The sequence below is a fragment of the Astyanax mexicanus genome, chromosome 20 (genome assembly GCF_023375975.1).
Source record: "Astyanax mexicanus isolate ESR-SI-001 chromosome 20, AstMex3_surface, whole genome shotgun sequence".
Taxonomy (NCBI): domain Eukaryota; kingdom Metazoa; phylum Chordata; class Actinopteri; order Characiformes; family Acestrorhamphidae; genus Astyanax; species Astyanax mexicanus.
This window is the reverse complement of record NC_064427.1, coordinates 26,451,527-26,474,391: the sequence shown is the minus strand read 5'-3', so window position 1 is coordinate 26,474,391 and position 22,865 is coordinate 26,451,527. Positions and strand designations below refer to the sequence as shown.

General features: G+C 41.4%; 1 protein-coding gene across 2 annotated transcripts in view; it reads left to right on the top strand.

Annotated features, from left to right (window-relative positions):
- The window catches only part of ror2 (receptor tyrosine kinase-like orphan receptor 2), a 120,657-nt gene that overhangs the window by 74,424 nt on the left and 23,368 nt on the right, over positions 1–22,865 (top strand). For both annotated transcript variants that reach the window (XM_007255331.4, XM_007255330.4), the window contains exon 2: positions 9,237–9,317. In XM_007255331.4, the coding sequence (XP_007255393.3) occupies positions 9,237–9,317 (81 nt within the window). The remainder of the gene's footprint in view (positions 1–9,236; positions 9,318–22,865) is intronic.

Genomic DNA, 22,865 nt, shown 5'->3' with positions numbered 1-22,865 from the left:
TGATGCTGCGTTGGAGGCAGTTTGAAAAAGGCAGGGCTGATTTTACGTATATTAAGTGAGGTCTGTGCTTGTCCTGACGCTGCTAGTGTTGTCAGAAGCAATGAAAGAAATAGAACTACGCAAATTGAGATTGCAGCAACTCTTCAGACGTATTGAAACAATTGTGCTCCATTGATATGCAATGTTTAATAATGTCCTGTAGTTAATGTAAACCTGTAATTTATCCAAATACTGAAAGAACATCTGTGATTTTGGACAGGATGCTCAACTCAATCACAGCTGTGCAGAGCAAGGAGCAAAAACAACCAAAACATGTGGAGATGCTCCGAACTACAAACTTTTGATTCCTTTCCCTATCTCCTGGAGCATGTTTCCAGTGGCCTCAGCTTGTAAGCACTTGGGTGGTCCTCAGGTTCTGGTAGTAATTACAATTACGGATTGATTTGAGGTGTGTGGGTTGTCTCCTGGACCTCGGGCTAGGCTTTGCCACTTTGCAGGTATCTGTACTTTAGTGTAATCAGGCTTTGCCCAGCACTATGGGCAGTGTTTGAGTGCTTTGCAATGACATTGACTGTGATCTTTTGGCTGTATCTTCTTCCAGAAGAGTTGAATAGTTTTGTTGAGTGGCCAGATTTGGCACAGTTCCAGTAATTATTCAAATGTGAGTTTAATTAACCAATTAAAACCACTATGAGAAATTTCTTTAAGGCCTCAACATACTTGTTGCAAAAGGAGATGTTTATCTGGCTCCAGTGAACATTGTGACATAATTGCAGACAAACAAAACAACTTTTTAGGCGCATGAAAACAGGGTGAACTCACAAACAACGACTGTCATTGGTCAGTAAAAAAGATGCGTGCCAAGAACCAAGTATCTGTACTATACTCCAAACAAAAAGTATTTTATTCTATTTCTAAATGAAAAATGATTAGTAAAGCTGTAGTCCTTAAGATTATTTAATTAATAGCTTTTAATTTGCTTCTGCAACCATTCCTGCAAAGCCAAATATATTCATTCTAAAGATTGAAGAAGAGTGGTCTGGTCTGGTCTTTCCTTGGAGTTTTTTTGGGTACAGCATTTTCTGTTGGCTTTTGCTGGTAACGTACGCAACCGCAGTGTTTTTGTTGGTGCTGATACAAGAGCTACTGTGAACATGGAGATATCAAAATATAGCACCAGATTTATCCACTCTGGAAGGAGACTGCACCAAAATACATATATTAAAAGTACTATCAGGCATGCTTTGTGCAAATACATATTATTTCCAGAGAGGTCTCTAACTCCTAAAAACTTACAAACTGACACTTTAACTTTCAACCGTCTACTAAAAGGCTTTACAGTCATATGAAGAAGTCCTTAACCTGCATCTAAGCTCCTAAATGATTCCTTGAGTTGTTCTTGTCCCATACACAGCTCTGAAAAAAAATAAGAGACCACTTTAAAAAGATAAGTTTCTTTGACTTTACCAAAATGAACACCTCTGGAATATAATCAAGAGGAAGAGGGATGATCACAAGCCATCAAACCAAACTGAACTGCTTGAAATTTTGCACCAGGAGCGGCCTAAAGTTATCCAAAAGCAGTGTGCAAGACTAGTGGAGGAGAACATGCCCAGATGCATGAAAACTGATTAAAAACCAGGGTTATTCCACCAAATATTGATTCCTGAAATCTTAAAACTTTATGAATATGAACTTGTTTTCTTTGCATTATTTGAGGTCTGAAAGCTCTGTATCTTTTTTGTTATTTCAGCCATTTCTCATTTTCTGCGAAAGAATTGCTCTAAATGACATCAAATGAATTTGGGAGAAATGTTGTCTGTAGTTTATAGAATTAAACAACAATGTTAATTTTATTCAAACATATACCTATAAATAGCAAAATCAGAGAAACTGATTCAGAAACTGTGGAAAAGGTGGTCTCTTATTTTTTCCCAGAGCTGTAGAGCCATTTAGTGTGTGTTGTATTACCAAGTAATAAACCAGTACTTCCCTTGAGATCCCTTTCCTCTGCCAGGTGTCCCTGCATTCACCATCTACCATATTATTATGTTAATTCTCTACCCTCGCTCATTAGTTGGTGGTTGTGGGCTCATTTTGTGAGTATCATTTCGGCTTTTGGTGTAGGTGATAGATATGCTTATTACATGGCGATGAAAAGGCCTGTTAACATCTATGAGTCTCAGTGGTACCCTCTTGTTTGAACAATGGAGGTTTTGTGGTGATTTTTTTTTTTCTCCTTCACTGTGTATAGCCCGAGGCTACAACTATGCTCTCGAGTCCCTGTGCCACTTTCTCCTTGGAATGTGTGCTGGTATTATGTCAACAAGAGTGTTGCAAGAATAACAGGCATTAAAAGCTGGCATGAAATTACATCACCTCAGTCATTACAAGGTTCCAAAGTGGTGGGAAATAAAGTGTGTAATTCAGACCTTTTGGATGTAAAGCAAAGGGGTCGAGGCTACAGCGTGACATTGCACTCTTGGTGCAGGGCCATTGCCAATTACCAGGCTGGCTTAACGGCGGGCTCCAGTAGCCCACAGAGGATGTGGTCGTCAGATTTTCTTTTTCCGCAGCGCATGGTCTCGGGAGGAAAAGCAAAGAAATGCCTTGGAATGAATATCGGCAATGATGCATCACTTCACAACTACTGCTCAAGTGGATCCGTGCCAGCTAAACCCTGCATCCTTTCTGACGTGCAGTAAAGTTCTGGTTAAGAGACAGCACTATGCCTATACTGGAGTCCCTAAGCGATGCTCTTTGTGGATGATATGACGTGAAGGTCTATGACATCACTTCCAAATTGCTGCAAATGCAACATTACTGAATTAACAGTCTCAACACGCTAAATGCCAAATGCTAAATGCCAAATGCCATGCTGACATGACTCTAGACTAAAATGCTCAAGTGAAACAGATCAGTTGCCCCCAGAAAAACAAAGAAACAGGGCAAGATATAGGGAGGGCTACTCCTAGATTGTGTAGTTAAAAAGGGTACTACCATCCTGAAGATGCTTGCCAGCCAAAATCAGGTCTTCTGCCTGTTGATGGTAGAAGGAATAGCCCTCCTTGTCTTGAATCTTGACCTTGACATTTTCGTTGGATTCTGTTTTCTCTTCTTCTGGGGTAATGGTCTAACTTGTCTTCGCGTTTTCTACAATGCATGCCCCTTCCCTCAGACTCAGAACAAGATGCAAACGAATGCCTGTGTAGCCTAGCTAGTAGTGATGGTTGGGTGGAACATCAGTGTCTTGGACTGTTGGACAGATGTCAGTTACTAAGGACTGATCTTGTCTTGTCTGGTTTTCTTATGATGTAATTAGATTGTTGGTCACCTCAGAGCCCCATATCTATAGATTACTGGATGTTGCTTGAGGGAGGTTCAACTGATTGAAATGTCTTCATCATTGAAGGTTGTACAATCATTGATAAGCATTCCTAATGATGACTTCCATTCTTCAGAAATCTTCTTTAAAATGTCTGATTACCCAGTGTACATCACATTTCATGGAACAGTTAAGGCAAATGTTCCCTACATCTGTGATCTGTGTACTCCAGTGACTGGTTCAAGAGAGACCTTTGTGGGGTTTGTTGGTCTTTTTCAACTTGACCGGTAAGACCCTGGAAAAAACAAACTCTGGTGTTCAGGCGCTACAGCTTTTCTCTTCCAGGTCACATCATCTGTTGGCCGGCGGATGTCGGGCACCTCCAGGAGCTGTTTTTCATGCTTGTCACCCTACGCTAAGTGCATCTGCAGACATGGTTGTTGGAAGCAGGCTTTGCCAGAGCGGTTTCCATTCACTAGCAAGCTAGCCACACCTGCGAAAGTTCAGAAGGTGCTAGTTGCACGTTCTGCTGTGGAGTTTGCCAAGAAGAATGGCTGGGAACAGGTCGAAAGTTCTCCAAATGTTTCTGCTGCTGTTTTAGGAAAACTACATATGTCAAAAACTTGAGGTAATTTTAGGGTTATTTCAATTTGAAACTGTGAAGGAACCCATTAGGGTTTTTTAATGAACCTTCAAGAAAACTTAGGGTTTTCGTCTAAAGTCCTGTTCTTGAAAGTTCCTCCAACACCTGAAGAAGGGGTTCCTCTAAAGTTTGAAATTAAAGAGCCCCTTAAAAGTCCTCAAGGAAATTGTGCTGTAAACAGTGTGGTGCCATGCCAAAAAAATGACAGCAACCTTAAATAAACACAAGTGATGTATGTACAAAGTAAAAGAACAATTTCTCAGTGTTGCTGGACAGGAAGCTACCATTTCTCTGCATGGGTTACTTGCTCCCTATCCCCACCCCCCAACTCTGACGTCCAGCTACTCCAAATTGTCTCCCCCTTTATTTCACTCCTTTAATTTTATGACTCTGGCAACCATCTCAAGTCAGAACGGCCCTCCAGAGGGTGAGATGGAGTGTTAACAAGCTCCTACATTTTCGATCTGGCCAAGGGTGCGCTAACTCACCCCCCGGCATACTCCACTCCACCCCTCCCTTCCCTGTCCCGGAGCCTGGCCGTCCCCTTGGGGTGAGTCTGGGGGGGTTGCGGCCTTCGTCCTGTTTGCCATCACCTCTTTACGAGCTCTCGAGTGGCCTGCCGGCCGATGGTTGCCAGGCATGGCGCATGCTGAAAAAGGAGAATGCGCAGTGAATGGCGGCGATTCAGGGGCCCAAGTGCAGGCAGGCATGCCGAGCCAAAATAATCATATCAGCCTTTTGGCCAAGGCCTCTACACTGGTCCTTTTGTTGACCCCCCTCCCTGAAAAAATCACCCCCACCCTATTTGCCCCCTTCCCTTACTATAGACACCTTAAACACAGACCTGCTTCAGTGGTCTTTGAGGACGGGTGGAAAAGAGTGAAGTTATGTTACGTTATGTTATGTTGTTATTGTTGATTAAGGTAGAGCAGTTCCCCAGAGACACGTGCCTGTATTTATTGGTCAGCACGAAGTGACGCATGGCCAGGCCAGCATTAGGAGTATGTGGATTTGTTGGCTAGTAATAATGTATGTGTGGACCAGAGTCTTCTACGCGTCTGTGCAAATGTTCAGTAAATATTAGCCTGAACTGAATAGCAGCACAGCCTAAAGCGCAACAAGTGTTTTCACTGCGTTTCTTTGTAGCATGAGTCACGTTTGAGGACGAGCATTCCTTCACACCTTAAATTAAGCAGCTGTAGCTCAAGGCTGCATGACTGGGGAGGGTTAATTCGAGCCAGTTGGAGGCGAGTTATGAAGTTGTTCGCTCAAACAATTAACAGCTCTGTCTTCATTTGTCACCCTGTGTGAGCATAAATCGCTTTGGTTCCAAGCCAAAAAACAGGGGTGCTTATTCATCTTATTTCCTTCCCTCAGGACGCGGCGGAGAACCATGCCAAGGTTGGCCTGCATGTTCTCCATTTTGTTGGCTTGGGCCGTTCCTGAGAACAGGATATTTTTCTGCATGTTTGGAAGGGATTAGCAGCTTGTTCATGACCCAGCAGTGGTAAATTAAGTGTTATTAATTTTTTATCTTGACGTGGAATTTGGAAAAATAGCACTGGAACACCATCCTTTGGCCTCTCGGCTCACTCGAAGCAGGAGTACGCATTGTAAGACCGTTCCCAGCGGTACAACCTAAACAATAGAACCATCATTTGTTGTAGGAACTGCCTATTTTCTATTTGCTTTGGCGTTTGGGAGAGTCCATTACTTATCCTCCACTCCTCTGCTCCGCGGCATATGGATAAGTCGCATCTGCCGGTACATCCCTGTGGACGATCCACTGCTGTTCAACGGTTCAACTCAAATAAGCCTGGTAGCCAGAGTGCTCCATCCAGGAACAACATTCCACACTGCTTGTAGCCTAATGTAATCCCTTCAGTGTTTTATTAGAGAGAACCGCCGAGCTAATTACCATCAGCCATGTTGCCTGTGGATTTAAAGCACCTATATAAAGTTTCTGCTTCCATATTACAGGTTGATTAGGCTGGATGGAGAAAGAATGATAAGAGAATATTTGTTTCATGTCTCTTATTTCACTGTGACTGAATTCAATACCTGTTTCGTATCTTGAGTGGAAATAGAGTAGTCATTAAACTTTTTTTTTTATAGATAGCTTGGGAGATAGCTTGTGATTCTCAAATGACTGGATTTTTGTCTGGAATTCAGGTTCTAATCAACTGAATATCTGCAAATCAAAGAAAGGGCTGTGCTTTATGAGATCAATGGAGACAGCCATAGTCATTAAGTTCATATTAGAATGTAAAAATTATTAGCAGTGTTTACTGTTGCTGTTTAAGAGGATTTAAGATATGTTTTAGCTTAATTTCATGTTGGGTTAATATGGTAATGGAGGTACTGGTGTGTAGGACCCTGTGTATTTTTGGCTTTTTTGGTGGCTTTAAAGATGGTGTCCATGTTCTAGATATGGCCTAAATTATGTAAGTAGTGTGATGTGCCTCCTGACCCATTATTTGCTGAGGTATTCAGATAAGTCAGATACTTTTGTGAATATGCTCCTAGTTTGCAAACTTGTTGACTAATTTAGACCAGAGCACATAAATAGTAGGTGTGAAAATGTTGTTAAATGCTTTAAAAGTATGGTTTGTATCACCTTCACTTGAGTAGTTTTTACTAAAATGTGTATTAATTCACCAAGCCAATCTGACTTATGGACTGCATTTATTTTTTGTAATGATTTAATCATGTAGAAGTATTAATCTTTAATTAACAAAATTCATTCTAATACTCCCTGATTTTCATTGCAGTTTCTATGTCAACTTCAGTTTTTTAGTCTAAGACAAATCGCAGAGCTTTAAGTGCTTGCGTTTGCCAAATACAATGTTCTGCAAAGTTTCATATAAATGCAATATGAACGCAAGTGTAATGTTCCTGTAAGCCTCTATTACAGATGGTATTAAATCATCATTCACAAGTGAATAAATGAATGGATGAGGGAATGGTTGAATGATTTTTACTAGCACTGATGCATGTACTGTACTTGTCTGCTTGCCTGTCTAATGTTAGTCCAGCGTGGGGCAGATTAGGTCGGACAGTCTGGAGTAGCCCTCATCACTGCTGCTTCATTAATGCGCTAATAGCCGTACTGGCGGCACATTCCTGAGAGCTCCACGCTAATAGAGTTCTGTGTAATTATGTGGGTGACCTCACCCTGGACCAGCTACTTACAGCCTGCCAAGTGTGGTTTCCTACTCCTGGACCCCTTAAGCACTTTTTATACGAGGCTAACTCTACTATCGTAAAGATTAGCGGGACGAAGAATAACAGTGGCGTAAATCTAGTCTTTGGAGCGTTGATGGTTTTTGATGTCTCGCCGGATCGGACGAGAGGGAACACAAAAAAGCGAAGCGGCACATTTTAGCTCGACTGTTTTCAGAAACAACATGTTATTAGTACTTTTAAACCACCGGGAATAAATTACGGCCTGTCTCGCACAAATGTAATGCTTCTCCTTTATTATTTATTGGCAGGAGGAAGTTGTTCTTCGGTGTTGAACGAGAATGTAATTAGAGTGTGATTACAGATGATGATCCTCCTAAGCACTGGTTCCACTGCTGTTGATGGGGGTTATCCCTGAGCGAGACGTGGCCTCTAATACTGACTCATCCAAGGTTGAAGTACCTTAGATAGTCACAGCTGTTTTTGGCCTGAAATCCTCATCGCTCTTATTTCTTATTTCTCCTGTATCTGCTCAGTCTCATGTTGTCTTTGTAATTAAGTATTTTCTGAATTTCATCAGAGTAAACGGCAGTAATCTTCTTCTTCTTGCTTCGCTCCAGTTCGCTCAGTTTCTGATTAACAGGTCATAGCTTTGGGCACGGCTGGACTGATGAACTCATGATGAAATCTGGTTCTAAATCCCACTTTTGGCAACGCCCGTTCTCATTAGTTTCCTAGCGCTAGTGGAAATTTTGGAGCTAAATATGGAAAAAATCTAATTGTAATTTTTAAGTGTTTTCTAAGAAGGCAAGCACATGCAATTTTTTCTGGCTTAAGGCTTGAACTCCAAGCCGAGTACTACGAGGGAGTGTTATTAGGTTGGATGTTTTTTTCTCAAAATGCCTAGGTCTTACATTTCCTTGGATTTTCCTAGTAGTTTCCATGTATATATAGGTCTTCTCACAACATTTTTTTTATGGTTTTCATTTAGGCTCTGTTCACACATGTACCTTGCCAAACTTAAATGTTGAGTTTATTTAAAAGAGACAAGGTAATTGTTTTACAAGAAGTTATTTTTTTTTTAAATGACAAAGTGATTATGATAAGTAACAGAAATCTGGGCCCATTTCCCCAAAAGCGTTATTGAAGCATGCTTGCTTGCTTGACCATCTAAGAATCATCTCAGTTCTAAGATTTTTTTTTTGAAAACCCATCACTATCTAGTATATATATATATATATATTAAGTAGTATTTGCTGGAAATTGCTGTTCAGTTGCATTTATTTCCTAAAATCTAAAATGTAAGTAAAAACCAGTAAATTAAAAATGTTTGTATGAATATTATTTTGTATCTATTTAGCTATCGCTTGTGATGCAGGTTAATCTCTCCCAGCAATCAGGTCATTAAAAAAAAAGACATGGGATGTAGTTCCATGCTAAATCAACATCATCTCATTTTGGTTGAAAGTGAAAGGTTAAAAATATTGATGATTTAAAAAAAAACTCCTTTTATTTTCAACCAAAATAGGATGTAGCTTTAACAAACAGCATAGATATAGTATGGGTGGGACTGTTCAGATTCCAGATCCTGAACTGCCTGTTTCTTTGGCGTCTGTGCTTCTCAGACCTGCCTTATTTGAGTTTCTCCTGTAGTGAAACCATCCAAGGTTTGCTTCAGTGTTTATTGAATATTTATAGAGCACAAAGTGTCCAGATTTATTTCAGTAGCTGTTACTTTTACACATGCAGCAGCGCTGGCTCTTTTCTCTAGCTGCTCCGTTCTCCGAGGGATTGTCCTCAGTTCTCTGAATGGACATTTCATGTTATTTCTACTCGAGTGAGGATCATGGTGCGTGTCTGTCTGCTGTTAAAAAGACACAGTTGAGGAGCAAAACTAGGACTTTTCACCTCTTATCAAATGCAGGTTGGCCAACTCGCAGCATTAGTTTGAGATTAGTTGAACATAAGGAGGGTTTTTATCTTTAAATCTCTCAGCACGTCTCAATAACTCAAAAGCACGTGGCTGCAGATCCAAAGTTGTGTCAGCAGGAATTCGCTAACGCTCGCTCTGTCTGTCTTCCACAGCGGCCGATGTGAACCTGTCGGAGTCTGGGGAGATCGAGCCACTGGCGGAGGCCCAGAGTGGAGGCTTGCCAGCATCTGAAGGTACAGTAACAAGCCCTGAACTTACCCACACAACCCTGTAGCTATATTTTAAAGCTGTGGGCTATCTGTGCCATGCCTTAGTAAGCTATCTGCTGCCCCCTGAATTAGCACTCAGATGGTTGTCATCAGTGGGTTAATGGTTTACCTAAGAGTTGCTTTCTATAAACAGTGCCCCAGAATTACTGGGTGGAATATTCTGGATATACCTTTTGAGATTTTCCCCCCCAGTTTTGGCTAATGCTAAGACTAAATTCTATAAATTTACATTTATGGCATTTTGCTGATATCATTATCCACAGCCACTTACAAGGTTATTCCGATTACAGAAGTGGGCCAATGTAGTGTAGCACAGCATTCAGTCACTCAGGCCGGGATTTGAACTGCAGTCTCCCATGCGATGTGGTAGTCAGCTTCCTGGCAGGTAGTGGGGTATAATCACTGCGCCAAACCAAACATTAATTTGCTACCTCATTTTCTTTTTAGCTCTTTTTAGAGCAGGTTAACTATACTTTAAAACTGTGGCTATCTGTGCCATGCTTTGCTAAGATGTAATATCACCCTCTGAATTAGCGTTTAAATGGTTGCTGTCAGTGCTGCTAATTATCTGTTGTGTATCTGCATTTATCTGTATTGGAGAGTAATGCTTTACCCAAAGTTTGGCTTCTATGGAAAGTGCCTCAGGATTACTGGGTAGGATATTCCGGATTTTCCTTTTGAGGTACATCTACCAAAACTCTTTAGTATTACCAGTGAACCATGCTTTATCTGACTTTTTCTGCTCTCTATTCTTAGTTACTCTTATCGAAGTACCCCAGTGTTTAGGGAATAGAGGCTTTCCAACATCTGAAGGTACACCAACACAACCCTGTAGCTATATTTTAAAACTGTGCGCTATCTGAGCCATGCTGTTTCCTGAATTAGCGCTCAGATGGTTGCTAACAGCCGGGCTAATTATCTGGTCTGTATTAGTATTTATCTGTATTAGGGAATTATGCTTTTCCCAAGGTTTACCTTTAAAGGTACATCTGCCCAATCTTGGCTAATGCTAAGCATAACCTGTCTTAGCATTACCCATCAACTTTGCTGCCTCTCTTTCGTCCTTTCTATTCATAGCTCCTTTTAGAGAAGTAGGACAGATTGTGCGAGACCGCTAGCTATACTGTAAAACTGAGGTCTATTTAGTCTATGCACTGCCCCCTAAATTAGCGCTCAGATGGTTGCTATCAGTGGGGCAAAATTACCTGGTCTGGTGTGTATCTGCTTTTATCTGTATTGGGTTTAATGGTTTTCTAAAGGATTGCTTTCTGTGTGCTTACAGTGCCTCAGGATTACTGGGTGTAACTTTCCAGCTGTATCTTTTCGGATCTTCCTAATCTTGGCTAATGCTAAGCATAACCTCTCTTAGCATTACCAATCAACCTTGCTACCTCTACCCCTTCGAGTGTAGGAGGCTAGGTTATTATTTTTTTTTCATTTTAAAACTGTGGGCTATCTGCACCTTGTTTAGCTAAGCTATGTTCTGCCCCCTAACTTTACGCTCGGCTGCTTGCTATCAGTGGGGCTAATTATCTGGGGAGTATCTGCATTTATCTGTGTTAGGGAGTAATGGTTTATCTAAGGTTTGTTTTCCAAGCCCTAAAAATTATCTGTTTAAACTAGTCTTGTGTGAATGTGTAAAAAGGTTGATAAATATTCTGTTATCCTGCGATTTTATTGCTTTTATAAAGCATAGAATAGCTTCACTAGATGATTAGTTGCATTTTGTTTGGCTCAGACAACCTAGGAGCTATAAATCTGTGGTAAACAATGTAAAACACTCAAATCCAGGTGAAGATGAGTTTCTCAGAGACTGCTGAGAGATGTTATGGCATGTCATTGTGTAGCATAGGCTATAGCCTACATTAAAAAATGGGATATGAGCTAATGGTTCTCATTGTGTGTTCGGAGGTTACGGCAGTGCATAAATCGAGTAGCTACTCCCATTTTCATGACACACTGTATTGTAAAAAATATATAAAAATATAAAAATACATTACCCCACCTACCTAGGTTAAACTAATCCTGTCCGAATAGAGCTTTAGGATGCCAATTACTGCCCTAGCTACCCTAGTGCATTCTAGGCTAGTTCTTCCTGATTACAGCCCACGCAAGCAATTAACCTTCAGTAAAGCATTAGCTCTGATGAGTTGCTCTTCATCCTTCCTCCTTTCTCTTCTTGGCTTCTTTCTACACATACCACAGACCTCAACCTCAAGGCAAAATGTGCAACCCGCCCCCCTCAACCCCTCTCCCTAAACATCCTTGACAGCACTGACGACTAGCAGCTCCTCGGACCCCACACTTCTGCAGAATGAAGGATAATGGCTTTGTGGACATTATAATGCTCTGGTTCCTCACACACACAGATGTCATAATGTATAGTAAGGGCTTGTGTAAAGATCTACGTCCGGAGATATGTCTTGATTCTGCCGTGCGGAGGTGTACGGCTGAGCCTTCGGCGCACATAAATCATGCAGTACGGAAAACGCCTGCCAGGCCCGTTTAATAGCAGAGCAGCAAAAATGGAATGCTGTGCCGTGATGATTATTAGTGTTGGCCATGGGTGCAACGGGGTGAAGGGGGTTAGCAGGAATAGTTTTTGAAATTGAGCTTGAGGAGAAGTTCTGGACCTGTAAAAATCAAAGTTCTGAAAGTATGAGTTTTATGATGGTGACAGTTTTTGCCTTGTAGTTAATCAGCCTAATCGCGTTCGACATCCAAAGCTTCCCCAACAGCACTTTATGCTTTAGGAAAAAAACGTTACAAAAATGCTAGAGCCTTTCTTTGAAACTACGTTAAATTTTAACATACTTTCCACACATAGATTTGGGTCGAAAATTGTTGAAAGTTTAAATTTTTTATGTTGTTTATGAGATGTTCGCTTGAGATCTGACAGATGTTTTTTATCCACCCTGCAATAAGATAAATTTTTTACCTTTCAATTTTAACCAAATCTATATGAACTATATGTAGAAAATACTTCCTTACATAACCATCATTTCAAACACATCTAAAAGACATGTTTTCTCCTTTTATTTTCAACCAAAATGTTTGAAATATTTGAGGGTTTTTTTTTTTTAACATCTTTGTAATCATATATTGCAACAGTGCCTCTGTTCCGATACATCAGCTCACAGACGCCTTGTGCTGAGCGGCATCACCCTTTGGAGTGATGTGGGGAGAGAGAGCCATCTACCCACCCAGAGAGAGCAAAGCCAATTGTGCTCCCTCAGGGCTCCGGCAGTCGATGGCAAGCTGCATGAACAGGATTTGAACCGGAACATGGTGGATCATGCAAGATGAAGTGTGACCCTGGCTAAGGTTAGCTTGTGACTGTTAGCAGGGCTCTGGGTTGTGTCTGGGCTGTTTGAATTAGCGCACTTGAAGGCAGGGGGAGATGTCTGCTGTCTGTATAAATCTGGAGTTATTGGCATTTTTACACCTTCAAGCAAAACAGAGGGGGAGAAGAAAAGCCACACACTGAGCGGTGAGGTCATATTTTAGCGGGGCTAAAAACACAGTGGAGTATTTCAAACGAACGTGTTGTAAACGGAGCCCAGTAATAACAGTGTAATACGCTGTCTAATGTCAGAGCTTTGTTGCTTTAGTGTGTGCAAGTGTGCGTCTGTCATCGCTTTTGTGTTTCGTACGTCTGATTCATTGGCACCTGGTTGTGTCTTTATAGTCATTAAATGTATTTACGTGATGGTTTTGGCCGTGCTGCTAATTCTCATTACGCGTTCTGAGAGGCCGTTTACACAGCTGAGTGTGTGTTGGCCCGGTGGAAGGAGGTGGCATTGGCTCAAAGAGGCAGCAGCAGCCTGTAGTGATTTATTTTCCTCGAATGCGCAGAATCAATCAGCCTTTCTGGCCTCGATACCCGACACCCCAGTGCAGAGGATCTGACCCGGCCCTGGTAGTTTGGATTTTGACCAGTATTGATGATGGATAAATACCCTGCGGGTTCCTAAATCAGGCCCTGTTTCAGGAGTGCCGAGCTTAACAGCTGGAAATGCATTTGCTTTCATTGCCTCGGGGGACGGAAACATCCATGAGTTATCTATACAAATGTGTTTTTCATGCGTGTTTGCATTTTGTTGTACGAGGAGGAATGTATTTGTGTGCATGTACCTAAGATGCACTTTAAAATTGCATCCTTTGATTCAGCACAGTGGGGAGGAGCAAGATGCAACCCATCTACTTTTATTTTTTTATTTTATTTTAGCTAGCTTATTCTTTTCAAAAGTTTGAGCAATATTTTTCTATTAATACAACCAGTTCACACATCTCTGCTGTACAGGAAAATGTAAAATATGTCAAACTTAAAACATTAATTCAGTACTAGAACAAGAACTAGAACACCTCTCAGTGCTTAAGATAGATCAATTAGTTGGACATTTAGAAATTTAGGCCCAGTCCCAATTCTCTTTTGTACCCTTAGCCCTTATTTTCAAGTGTAACCCTTAAAGGTGTGAAATCCTCCCAATAAAAAATGAGCCAACCTCTCGAGCACCAAATACAGATATAGCTATAGCAGTGGAGCGCCTAAGTCCAGCAACCTAGCTGCTGGTTAACTTAGTTAACTTCAAGGCTTTATCGTATGTCTTCAGAAAGGGGGCAGTGCAGCAGTTAATTATTATTCTCTATTACTTAGTTCCTCTGTGATGGAGAGAATAAATTAGCTTTGTCTCAGCTGAAAAATGAAATTCTGATTTGGTTCTGTTAACGGTTTAGGTAGTGCTGGGCAGTATGGGCAAAAATGCATATCACTGTATTTTTTTTTCAAGATTCTGACAGTTTCATGGTATATCACAGGATTTTTTTTTTTTTTTTGCATGACTAATATAGGTTTTTGAGTTACTGGACTGTTAGGAATACATATAATATACAACACTAAGCCTTTAGTGTTAATTCATTAACATAATTGTTTGAATGTGTAGACATTTGAGTATCATTGCTGACCATGTGCATCCCTTCATAACCATAATTAACCAATGTTCTAACAGCTCTATTAAACAAATCTACAAGTAATACAACAGGTCTCAAAGCAGAAGTCATCTCAACTGGGCTCTAGTTCACAGCCAAACTAACCTGCACTCCTCTAGTAGTCATTATTTCATCCCTTAGTTCCTCCCATTTATTCCTATTAACTTTTGTACATGCCCAATAGTCTTGAGTTTCCTTTGCCCAACAGCCTCCAAACGTATGTATTGAATGTACTCCTTCAGGGCAGGTGCATAACCTATAAGCCACAGATATACTGACCTAAATTCTTTTTTTTTTTTTTTTCCCCTCCATATCACACATTCCTCCCATTTGCTCCCATTTATTTTTATACATGCCCAAGACTTAGAGTTTCAATTTCCCCTACAGCCACCAAACTGCTTTTACTCTTTCTGAGCAGGTCATTAAGCTTTAAGGTGAATCCAGATGACCTAAACTCATCTGTTTGTGGCTTTTTTTAATCATTCTCATTCTTTCTTTCCTCCTTCCTCCTCTTTATTTACATTTATTATCATAAACATCACCTAGGAACCACTTGACAACACCTTCAAAACCATGCCCTTTTTTCTTTTCATATTCAGGTTCTATATTATCGATTATCAGCTACAATAGTCTACAAACAGGCATGACCCAAGTGACCCAAACTTTTTATTTTTTTGCCCCAGATCCACAGGATGCCTAGACAAAGACTAGGAAAGACAGTAATAGAGTAGTCTCAATGTGAAGAAGCTTTAAAATGCATGGATGACTTAAGAAAGAGCGTGTTAAAAGTGCATAGATGCAAAGAGGACGAGTAACGCCGGCTGTGTTCCAAATGGCAAACTTGGAAGCTTTAATTAAACATGGAGGTGGTGACATCATCTGAGAGTGCTGCTCTGTGGTGATGGGCACCGTTTGCAGAGTTTCCATTGCGTCAGGCCTTAGGCTGCCTCAAGCCACTGCAGCACAGCCATTTTAAGCAGCCTCTCGAGTAGTCAGCGGCCTGCCTGCGTGAGCCGCGAGCATTCCTGCGCTGATTCAGCCGACTGTAATTTGCAGCTGAGCGACCGAGGTGAAAGTAGAGCTAAATGCGTCTCCGCTGGCATTCTTCAAATGAATCATAAAAGTGAATGGCCAATGCCTGTAGCTGTTTGGAGCGCTGTTATCAATCACTTAACCCCTTAAACTACAGATCTTATTCAATTATTGCTAAGAAGGTGTGTGATTCAGTCATTTCTAAGAGTGTGCACTAAACATAATCAAATATGGGTTCATTTTAAGTGGTTTTGAAGGAAAATCAATAAATTAAGAATGTGTGCTGATACACATCTTTATGACATGCAGTTGTTTAATGCTCTAGAGTGAAGGTCATCAAGTCTGAATCATAAATGCAGTTTCCTGTACTGGGTTTGTGATCTTTGGTAGGTAGGTCACTTCATGGCAATTTCTTTGATTTTACCAAATTCAAAACCTCTGGAATATAATCAAGAGAAAGATGGATGATCACAAGCCATCAAACCAAGCTGCACTGCTTTGGAGTGGTAGGATAAAGTTATCCAAAAGCAGTGTGTAAGACTGGTGGAGGAGAACATGCCAAGATGCATGAAAACTGTGATTAAAAAACAAGGTTATTCCACCAAATATTGATTTCTGTACTTTTAAAACTTGAATATGAATATGAACTTGTTTTCTTTGCATTATTTGAGGTCTAAAAGCCCTGCATCTTATTTTGTTATTTCAGCCATTTCTCATTATCTGCAAACAAATGCTCTAAATGACAATATTTATATTTGGAATTTGGGAGAAATGTTGAAAATTAGAGAAACTGATTCAGAAACTGAAGTAGTCTCATAATTATTTGTTATTTTCTGTTTTTTTTTTTGTTTTGTCAAGGAGTGTATGTAACTTATTATTTAATTGACCCACCACCAGTAACCAGTGACCATTCATTTCTTGCATGACATAAGACAGACAGATGAATGTGTGTACAGTTGAGAGAGATATAAGAATGTCTTTTTTTTACCATATCAGGGGATATTAGCTACTAAACAGAACCACAGCAGCACTTTCAAACCTCAAGAATGGCTCCACTTACCTGCAACATGTTTTTATACCCTTTCTTTCCCTCATGCCAACAGAAGATCTGTTCTGCTGCTCTGTGGCACCTTTTAAGGGTACATATAAGGCCATCCTGAGGCTGAAATACACGTCAGAGCTTGTCTCTGTCCTGTTCTAGTTTACAGGCGGACAGCCTGTCTCCTGTCTGTTAAACTCTGCGCTCTGATTGAATCTTCTTACTGGAGAGAACATTTAAAAGGTTAGACCAGATGGATAAGACTGCAAGCGTGTTTTGAAGGAGTTGAAGCTTTTAAACTCTTGGGAACCACTGGTGGCTCTTGGCCTTTATTTTGTCTACAGGTAAAAATTATGAACCAACCGGCCATTATTGTAAGTTCTGTACAGGGGTTGGACAATGAAACTGAAACACCTGGTTTTAGACCACAATAATGTCCTGACGGACAGTTCTGGTGGAAACAGGAGAGTTGAAGTGCACATTAAATTCTGCCGTGATTTGGGCAGCAGTGGGTTTATGTTTTTTGGATGCAATCCGGGTTAGCACCCGAACATTCCTCTCAGACAGCTTCCTCTTACAGCGTCCACAGTTAATCCTGTTGGATGTGGTTCATCCTTCTTGGTGGTATAAGCTGACATTACCCTGGATACCGTGGCTCTTGATACATCACAAAGACTTGCTGTCTTGGTTACAGATGCGCCAGCAAGACGTGCACCAACAATTTGTCCTCTTTATGTCACCCATAATGTTGTGTGCATTGCAATATTTTGAGCAAAACAGTGCTCTTACCCTGCTAACTGAACCTTCACACTCAGCTCATACTGGTGCAGTGTGCAATTAATGAAGATTGGTCACCAGGCTGGTCTAATTTAGCCATGTAACCTCCCACACTAAAATGAAAGGGTGTTTCAGTTTCATTGTCCAACCCCTGTGGTTACGTAATCAGGCACCTGATGACTGATGAAAAAAAAAATTCTCAGGCTTCCGTGCACAGACGTAGTGACAATTTACGTATAATGACAATGAGAGCTATTGCACATTTATTATTGCGCTTTGTTTAATGTTATTTCACATAGTCTGGTTTGTTATTATCATTCTATTCAGTCTACTGCTCAATCCCAAACCAGCAGCAATTTTCACTTTTCTGTACCCACAACTACTCATACACCACCTATGTTTATAGGTGTTTATGATACTGTATATCATATTGGGAATCTACCAGAGCAGACTTTTTATAGTTTTTCATATCGAGTAAAAATCTGAACACTGTCAGGCTGATGTGACCTCCCCCCGGCTCGCTCTCGGGACTCTGTGTTTATCACTGTTTGTTCCAATCAGCGTTTGTGTGTCGGCCAACAGCCTCGCCGCCCTCAGGGGAGGAAAGCATCAAAGCAATCGAATTATTCTGTTGGAATATTCTCCCGCTTGGTCTCGGCCTTTGCTTGGCCTGCGAGCGGTTTTGATTTGCTTTGCGCCGCTCGTAAGTGAGTTATGGCTTGGCAGCAGGTGGTAGTAAGTCGTGCCTGTTTGCAAGGTACAGTTTGTCCCTGTGCGGGACGCCTGCTGCCCCCTTCGTGCCCCCTCTGCAGCGCGTCTCGTATACTGTGGGGGGGCTGGACTTGATGGGACGCTGCACCTAATGCGTGTGGAACAATGAGCCAGTGTTGAGCCAATTTCCTACCTCCTGCATAAACCAGTGTAGCGTGCCTTAGCATGCTAACGCTAACTGGCTGAGGCCCGCAGGAGGTCCTGTGCCTCCAGTCCTGTGTTAAAATTGTTAACAGTGCAGCCACTCACCGGTGTGGAATGGTGCGCGCGCGCGCCTGTGTGTTTGTGCGTGTGTGCGTACACGTGCGTGCGCTCATCACTGTAACTCATCTGAGCTCAAACTGAGCGTGCCCAGAACAGTCAGTCAGCCACAGTGATGAGATGTTACCTGAAAGAACCTGCCCATACCCAGCTCTCTCTTTCTCTCTCTCTCTCTCTCTCTCTCTCTCTCTCTCTCTGTGTCTCTCTCTCCTTCTTTTTCCCACTCTCTCTCTTTTCTCTCTAGCTCTCTGTAGTATGTTCGCTCACTCTTTCTTATCCTCTTTTTTATTTTTTTTTATTTATTTGTTCTTTCTTGTTTTTTTCTCTCTGTTCTCTTTCTTTTTTTTCTTTCTTTCCCTCATTATTTGTACTCTTCCTCTCTCTATCTCTTGGGCTTCTTGCTCTTCCTTTTATTAGCTTTCTTTATCTTTCTTGCCCTATTTAGCTTTCCTTGTACTATTCTCTGACGCCCACTCATGCTCTGTGTTTTATCTACTCTTGCTCTTTCTAGTCCTCTCTCTTTTTTTCTCTCACTCACTCTTGCTCTCTCTCTATCGCTTTTGTTGTCCTTTTTCTTTTTAGTGCTTTTCTAGTGCTTCTTTCTCTCTCACGCTCTTCCCCACTTCCCAATTTTCTAGCTCTTTTTTTATCTTATGCTTTCTTTTTTTTTTGGACTATTTTTATTGTTCTTGTTCTATTCATCTTGTTATTCTTGTCCTTGGGTCCCCTTTTTCTTCTCTCTCTCTCTCTTGCTCTCTCATTCTCTCGCTCATGTTATTCTTATTTTGCTCTTTATCTCTTTTATTCTTAACTATTTCCTTATTTCTCTTGTTGGATACACTTTGTTTTCTGTTATCTCGTATCTCATTATTTCTTTTACTGCCTTGTACTTTGTCACTTTTTCTCTCTTTAGCACGTGTGATTTCTTGCTCTGCCTCTTTCTTTATCTTGCTTGCTCTATATACTTTATTTTATTCTGTTCTTTCTTTCTCTCTTCTCTCTCTCTCTCTGTTGCTGTGTTGATTGAGTCTGTGTTTAGTGGTTTTATCAAGTGTGTGATTGATTGGAAGCAAAGTAAGAGGCATTTACCTTTAGTTTAGAGTTTTTTGTTATAATTTATTTATTTTTTGCTCCATTTTCTTTTCAGTTAGAAAGGCCAATTACACAATCACCATCACTAGTAATGCTCCCAACACTAGTTGGGGGGGGGGGGGGGGGGGCGGGGCGGGGGGGTAGGTAAAGACCAGCACATGCCTCCTCTGATACATGTGTAGTCAGCCACCGACCCTTTTTCAGCTGATGCTAAAAAATCCAGAGAGGTGCAGCATTCACCCAGAGAAAGCATGGTCAATTGTGCTCTCTCTCTGACTCTGGCTGCTGATGGTGATGGTAATTTGAAATAATCATCTTCGGAGCAAAGTGACAGCTGGACAACTGATGGCCCTGATTGAGACTGACCAGAAATTATGAATAAAAATTTGGCTGCATAATCTGAGCACACATTGAGCTGCTTTGGTTGATTGGAGGAACAACGTTGCTGGCAGATGTGGAAAAATGCTACTATTGTAAAAAAAAAATGAATAGATCAGTTCTGATGTATTTGAGCTCCATTGTGCAGCTCTGCTCTGAGGACTTCCATTTATGGTGGTTTTGTTGGAGGGCCTCAGGCTGGGCCCTGTGGGTGAGGGACAGACGTGAGGTCAGTTTGCTCAGGGCTGGGGGCTCTGAGCTGGGGGCTGGTGGGAACTCTGAGTGGCAGTGTGGGTCTTGTGTCTGGGTGATAAGCGGGAGCTCTGGCACTCGGCTCTGAATGTGTTTATTTGAGCTTCGTCTGGCTCCTCGTGAGCTCTGAGGTCACACCCTTCACACACTGAGACTGACCAGAGCCCCTCATCTATCCATCCATCTGTCCGGCTGTCCATCCGTCTCTCTCTGCCTGTCTCACATTCAAATTCTTGCACTTACTGTCTCACGCTCTCTCGCCCTCACTCGATTCTTCTCTCTTTCTCTTACTCTCTCTCTTTCGGTTTGGTTCCTTTTCTCTGTATGACTCTCACTCATGCTCTTACTCGCTATCCCTCTCTCGTTCTCTTTCTTTAACTCTCACTCTTGCTGTACTTCTCTTCTTGCTCTTTCCCTAACTCCTCTCAGTCTTTCTCTCTTTCACTCTCTCCATATCTCTCTTCCTATTTCTGTCTTTGTCCTTTACTCTATCGCTCCTTTTCTATGTTCTTCTATCCCTTTCCCTCCCTCTAGTTGTCTGTCTTCCCCATCTCTCTGTCTCTGTTCCTCTCCTTCTTTCTTCTTTTCTTTCTTTGTTTCTTTCTCTTTCTCTCTATCCTTCTCTTTCCCTCTCTCTCTCTCTCTCTCTCTCTCTCTCTCTTTTTTCTCTCTCTCTAGTTGTCTCCATCTTTTTCTCAGTTCTTCTCTCGCTTTCACTCCCTCTGGTTGTCTCTCTCCCCCGTCTCTCTCTTTCTGTTCCTCTTCTTCTTTTTCATTCTTTTCTTTCTTTGTCCCATTCTCTCTCTCTCTCTCTCACACTCACTCACTCGCACACACACACTCACACACTCAAACTTCTTTCGCTTTCACTCCCTCTACTGTCACTTTTTCCCAATCTGTATCTCTGCTCCTCTTCTTCTTCCTTATTTTTCTTTCTTTGTCCCATTCTCTCTCTTTCTCTCTCTCACACACACTAGTTGTCTCTCTCCTTTTCTCTGTTCTTCTCTCACTTTCCCTCCCTCTTGTTGTCTCTCTCCTCCATCTATCTCTTTCTGTTCCTCTTCTTCCTTCTTTTCTTTTTTTTCCCTGTTCTCTCTCTTTCTCTCTATCCTTCTCTTTCTCACTCTCTTGCTCTCACTCTCTCTCCTTTTCTCTGTTCCCGTCTTGCTCTCCTTCCTTTCCTTCCTCTTTCTGGCTTGTCCCCCCCCTCTCTCTTTCTCATTGTCTCTGTCTCTCTCTCAGCCAGTTTCTCTAACACTCCCTTTCTCTTTCTCTTTTTTTTGTTCCCGTCTCTTACTCTATTTCTCTTTTGGACTTTTTGTCCTCGTCTCTTTCACTGTCTCACTCTCTTGCTCTTTCGCTTTTTCTCTTTCTTGCTCTGTCTGTTTCTCAGCATTCCTCAGCTCTGCACTAATGTGTCATCTCTCACTTCAGTGTGATCAGTAGGAGAAAGCTGTGATGGGCTCCGGTTCAAAAATCTGCTGAATGCTGAGGTAACGCATGTTCAGCCACAGCTTCTCTCCGTCCAGCGCGAAGAGCAAACACACATTTCACTCAGTTAAAGTCTCAGTTCAGCTGAACAGCCAGGTTTACTCAGCTTTTCTACTCAGTGAATGTGGCGACCTTTTAACATACTTAAACCGACTGAGGGTTTAAAGTTTACTTCAGTGGATTTGTGCAGAAACTACGAGGATCATACAACATAAGTTGTAGTTTTTAGAAACAAAATCAAAACACTAACATGTTAAACTCTTCTGCCACCACTAGGTATAATGGCCTCATAAGAGGACACCAGGCCCTTGTAGAGAAAAATGTAGTGTTGCTTAGATCCTGCACATAGTGTGAGGAAAGTATTTGATGATTTAGTCTTCAGTTTGAACAACTTTTGCTAGTTATTAGCTACATTAGTCACTTAACACTAGTGTAAACCAACACCAAGCATGCCTTGTTTGAAGACGATATCTGAGGCAATACTTGATTTCATTTACTGAAAAACTTTGTTTTTTACATATACTTCAGTTTATTAATTAGCCATGCCTAATGCCAGGCTTGGGCAAGAGAGGCATAAAGCCTAAAATAGTGCTAATGCTAATGGCAATACCTTTAGCTCAGCTTAACTTTGGACTAAGTCTCAGTTTCAGCAGTGAAGACAAGAATTAGAAGCCTGACAGGTGTGCTGTAATAGTCATTGCTAAGGTAATAATTACCATTTGTAGACTTTTTTTTAACTACATTCTATTGGCGTTTTCTGTTCTTCTGTTTCTAAAAAACTTTTAGAAAACACTTCTACAGGGAATTCTAGCTAGGTTTACTCCTGATTCTCTCTCTATGTATCTTTCCCACTCTCTCCTTCATTCGCACTGTGTTGATTTACGACTCACTCAGTTTTCCAAAGTGAGTAATTGCCATGCTGTTTTACACCAAACACGAGAGGCACTCAGCCAAGGTACTGCGGCTGTCCTCTTCCCGCAGGTCATCCGTTTTGTCCGTTCCATGTTTGTCATAGTTGTCAAAGTTCTCTAACAATAAGCATGACCTTTGCAGAAAAGATGTCTTACAATAAAAAAAAAAAAAAATTCTCTCTCTTTCTGTTGCCAAAACCAACAGACCCGTCCCTGAAGCTCCTTGTTTGCCCTGCAGCCGTCAAGCTGGGGCTGCTCACAGGGCCGTGTTTGTTTCAGGGGTCGGAAAAAAGCAGGAATTACTTGATCCAGATGTGGTGGATCACGCTCTCTCAGGGTATAGGCGCTTGTGAGCATCAGCAAGGGTCTGCACTATAGTCACTGTTTTCTGACCACTCAGATGCCTAAAACTCTAAGGGATAAAAACATCTATCTATCTTATTCCAATCAATTATAGGTAATTAAAGTAGTTGCTGTGGTATACCAGGTGGTTAGTGTGTTGGCTTTACTACATGGTTG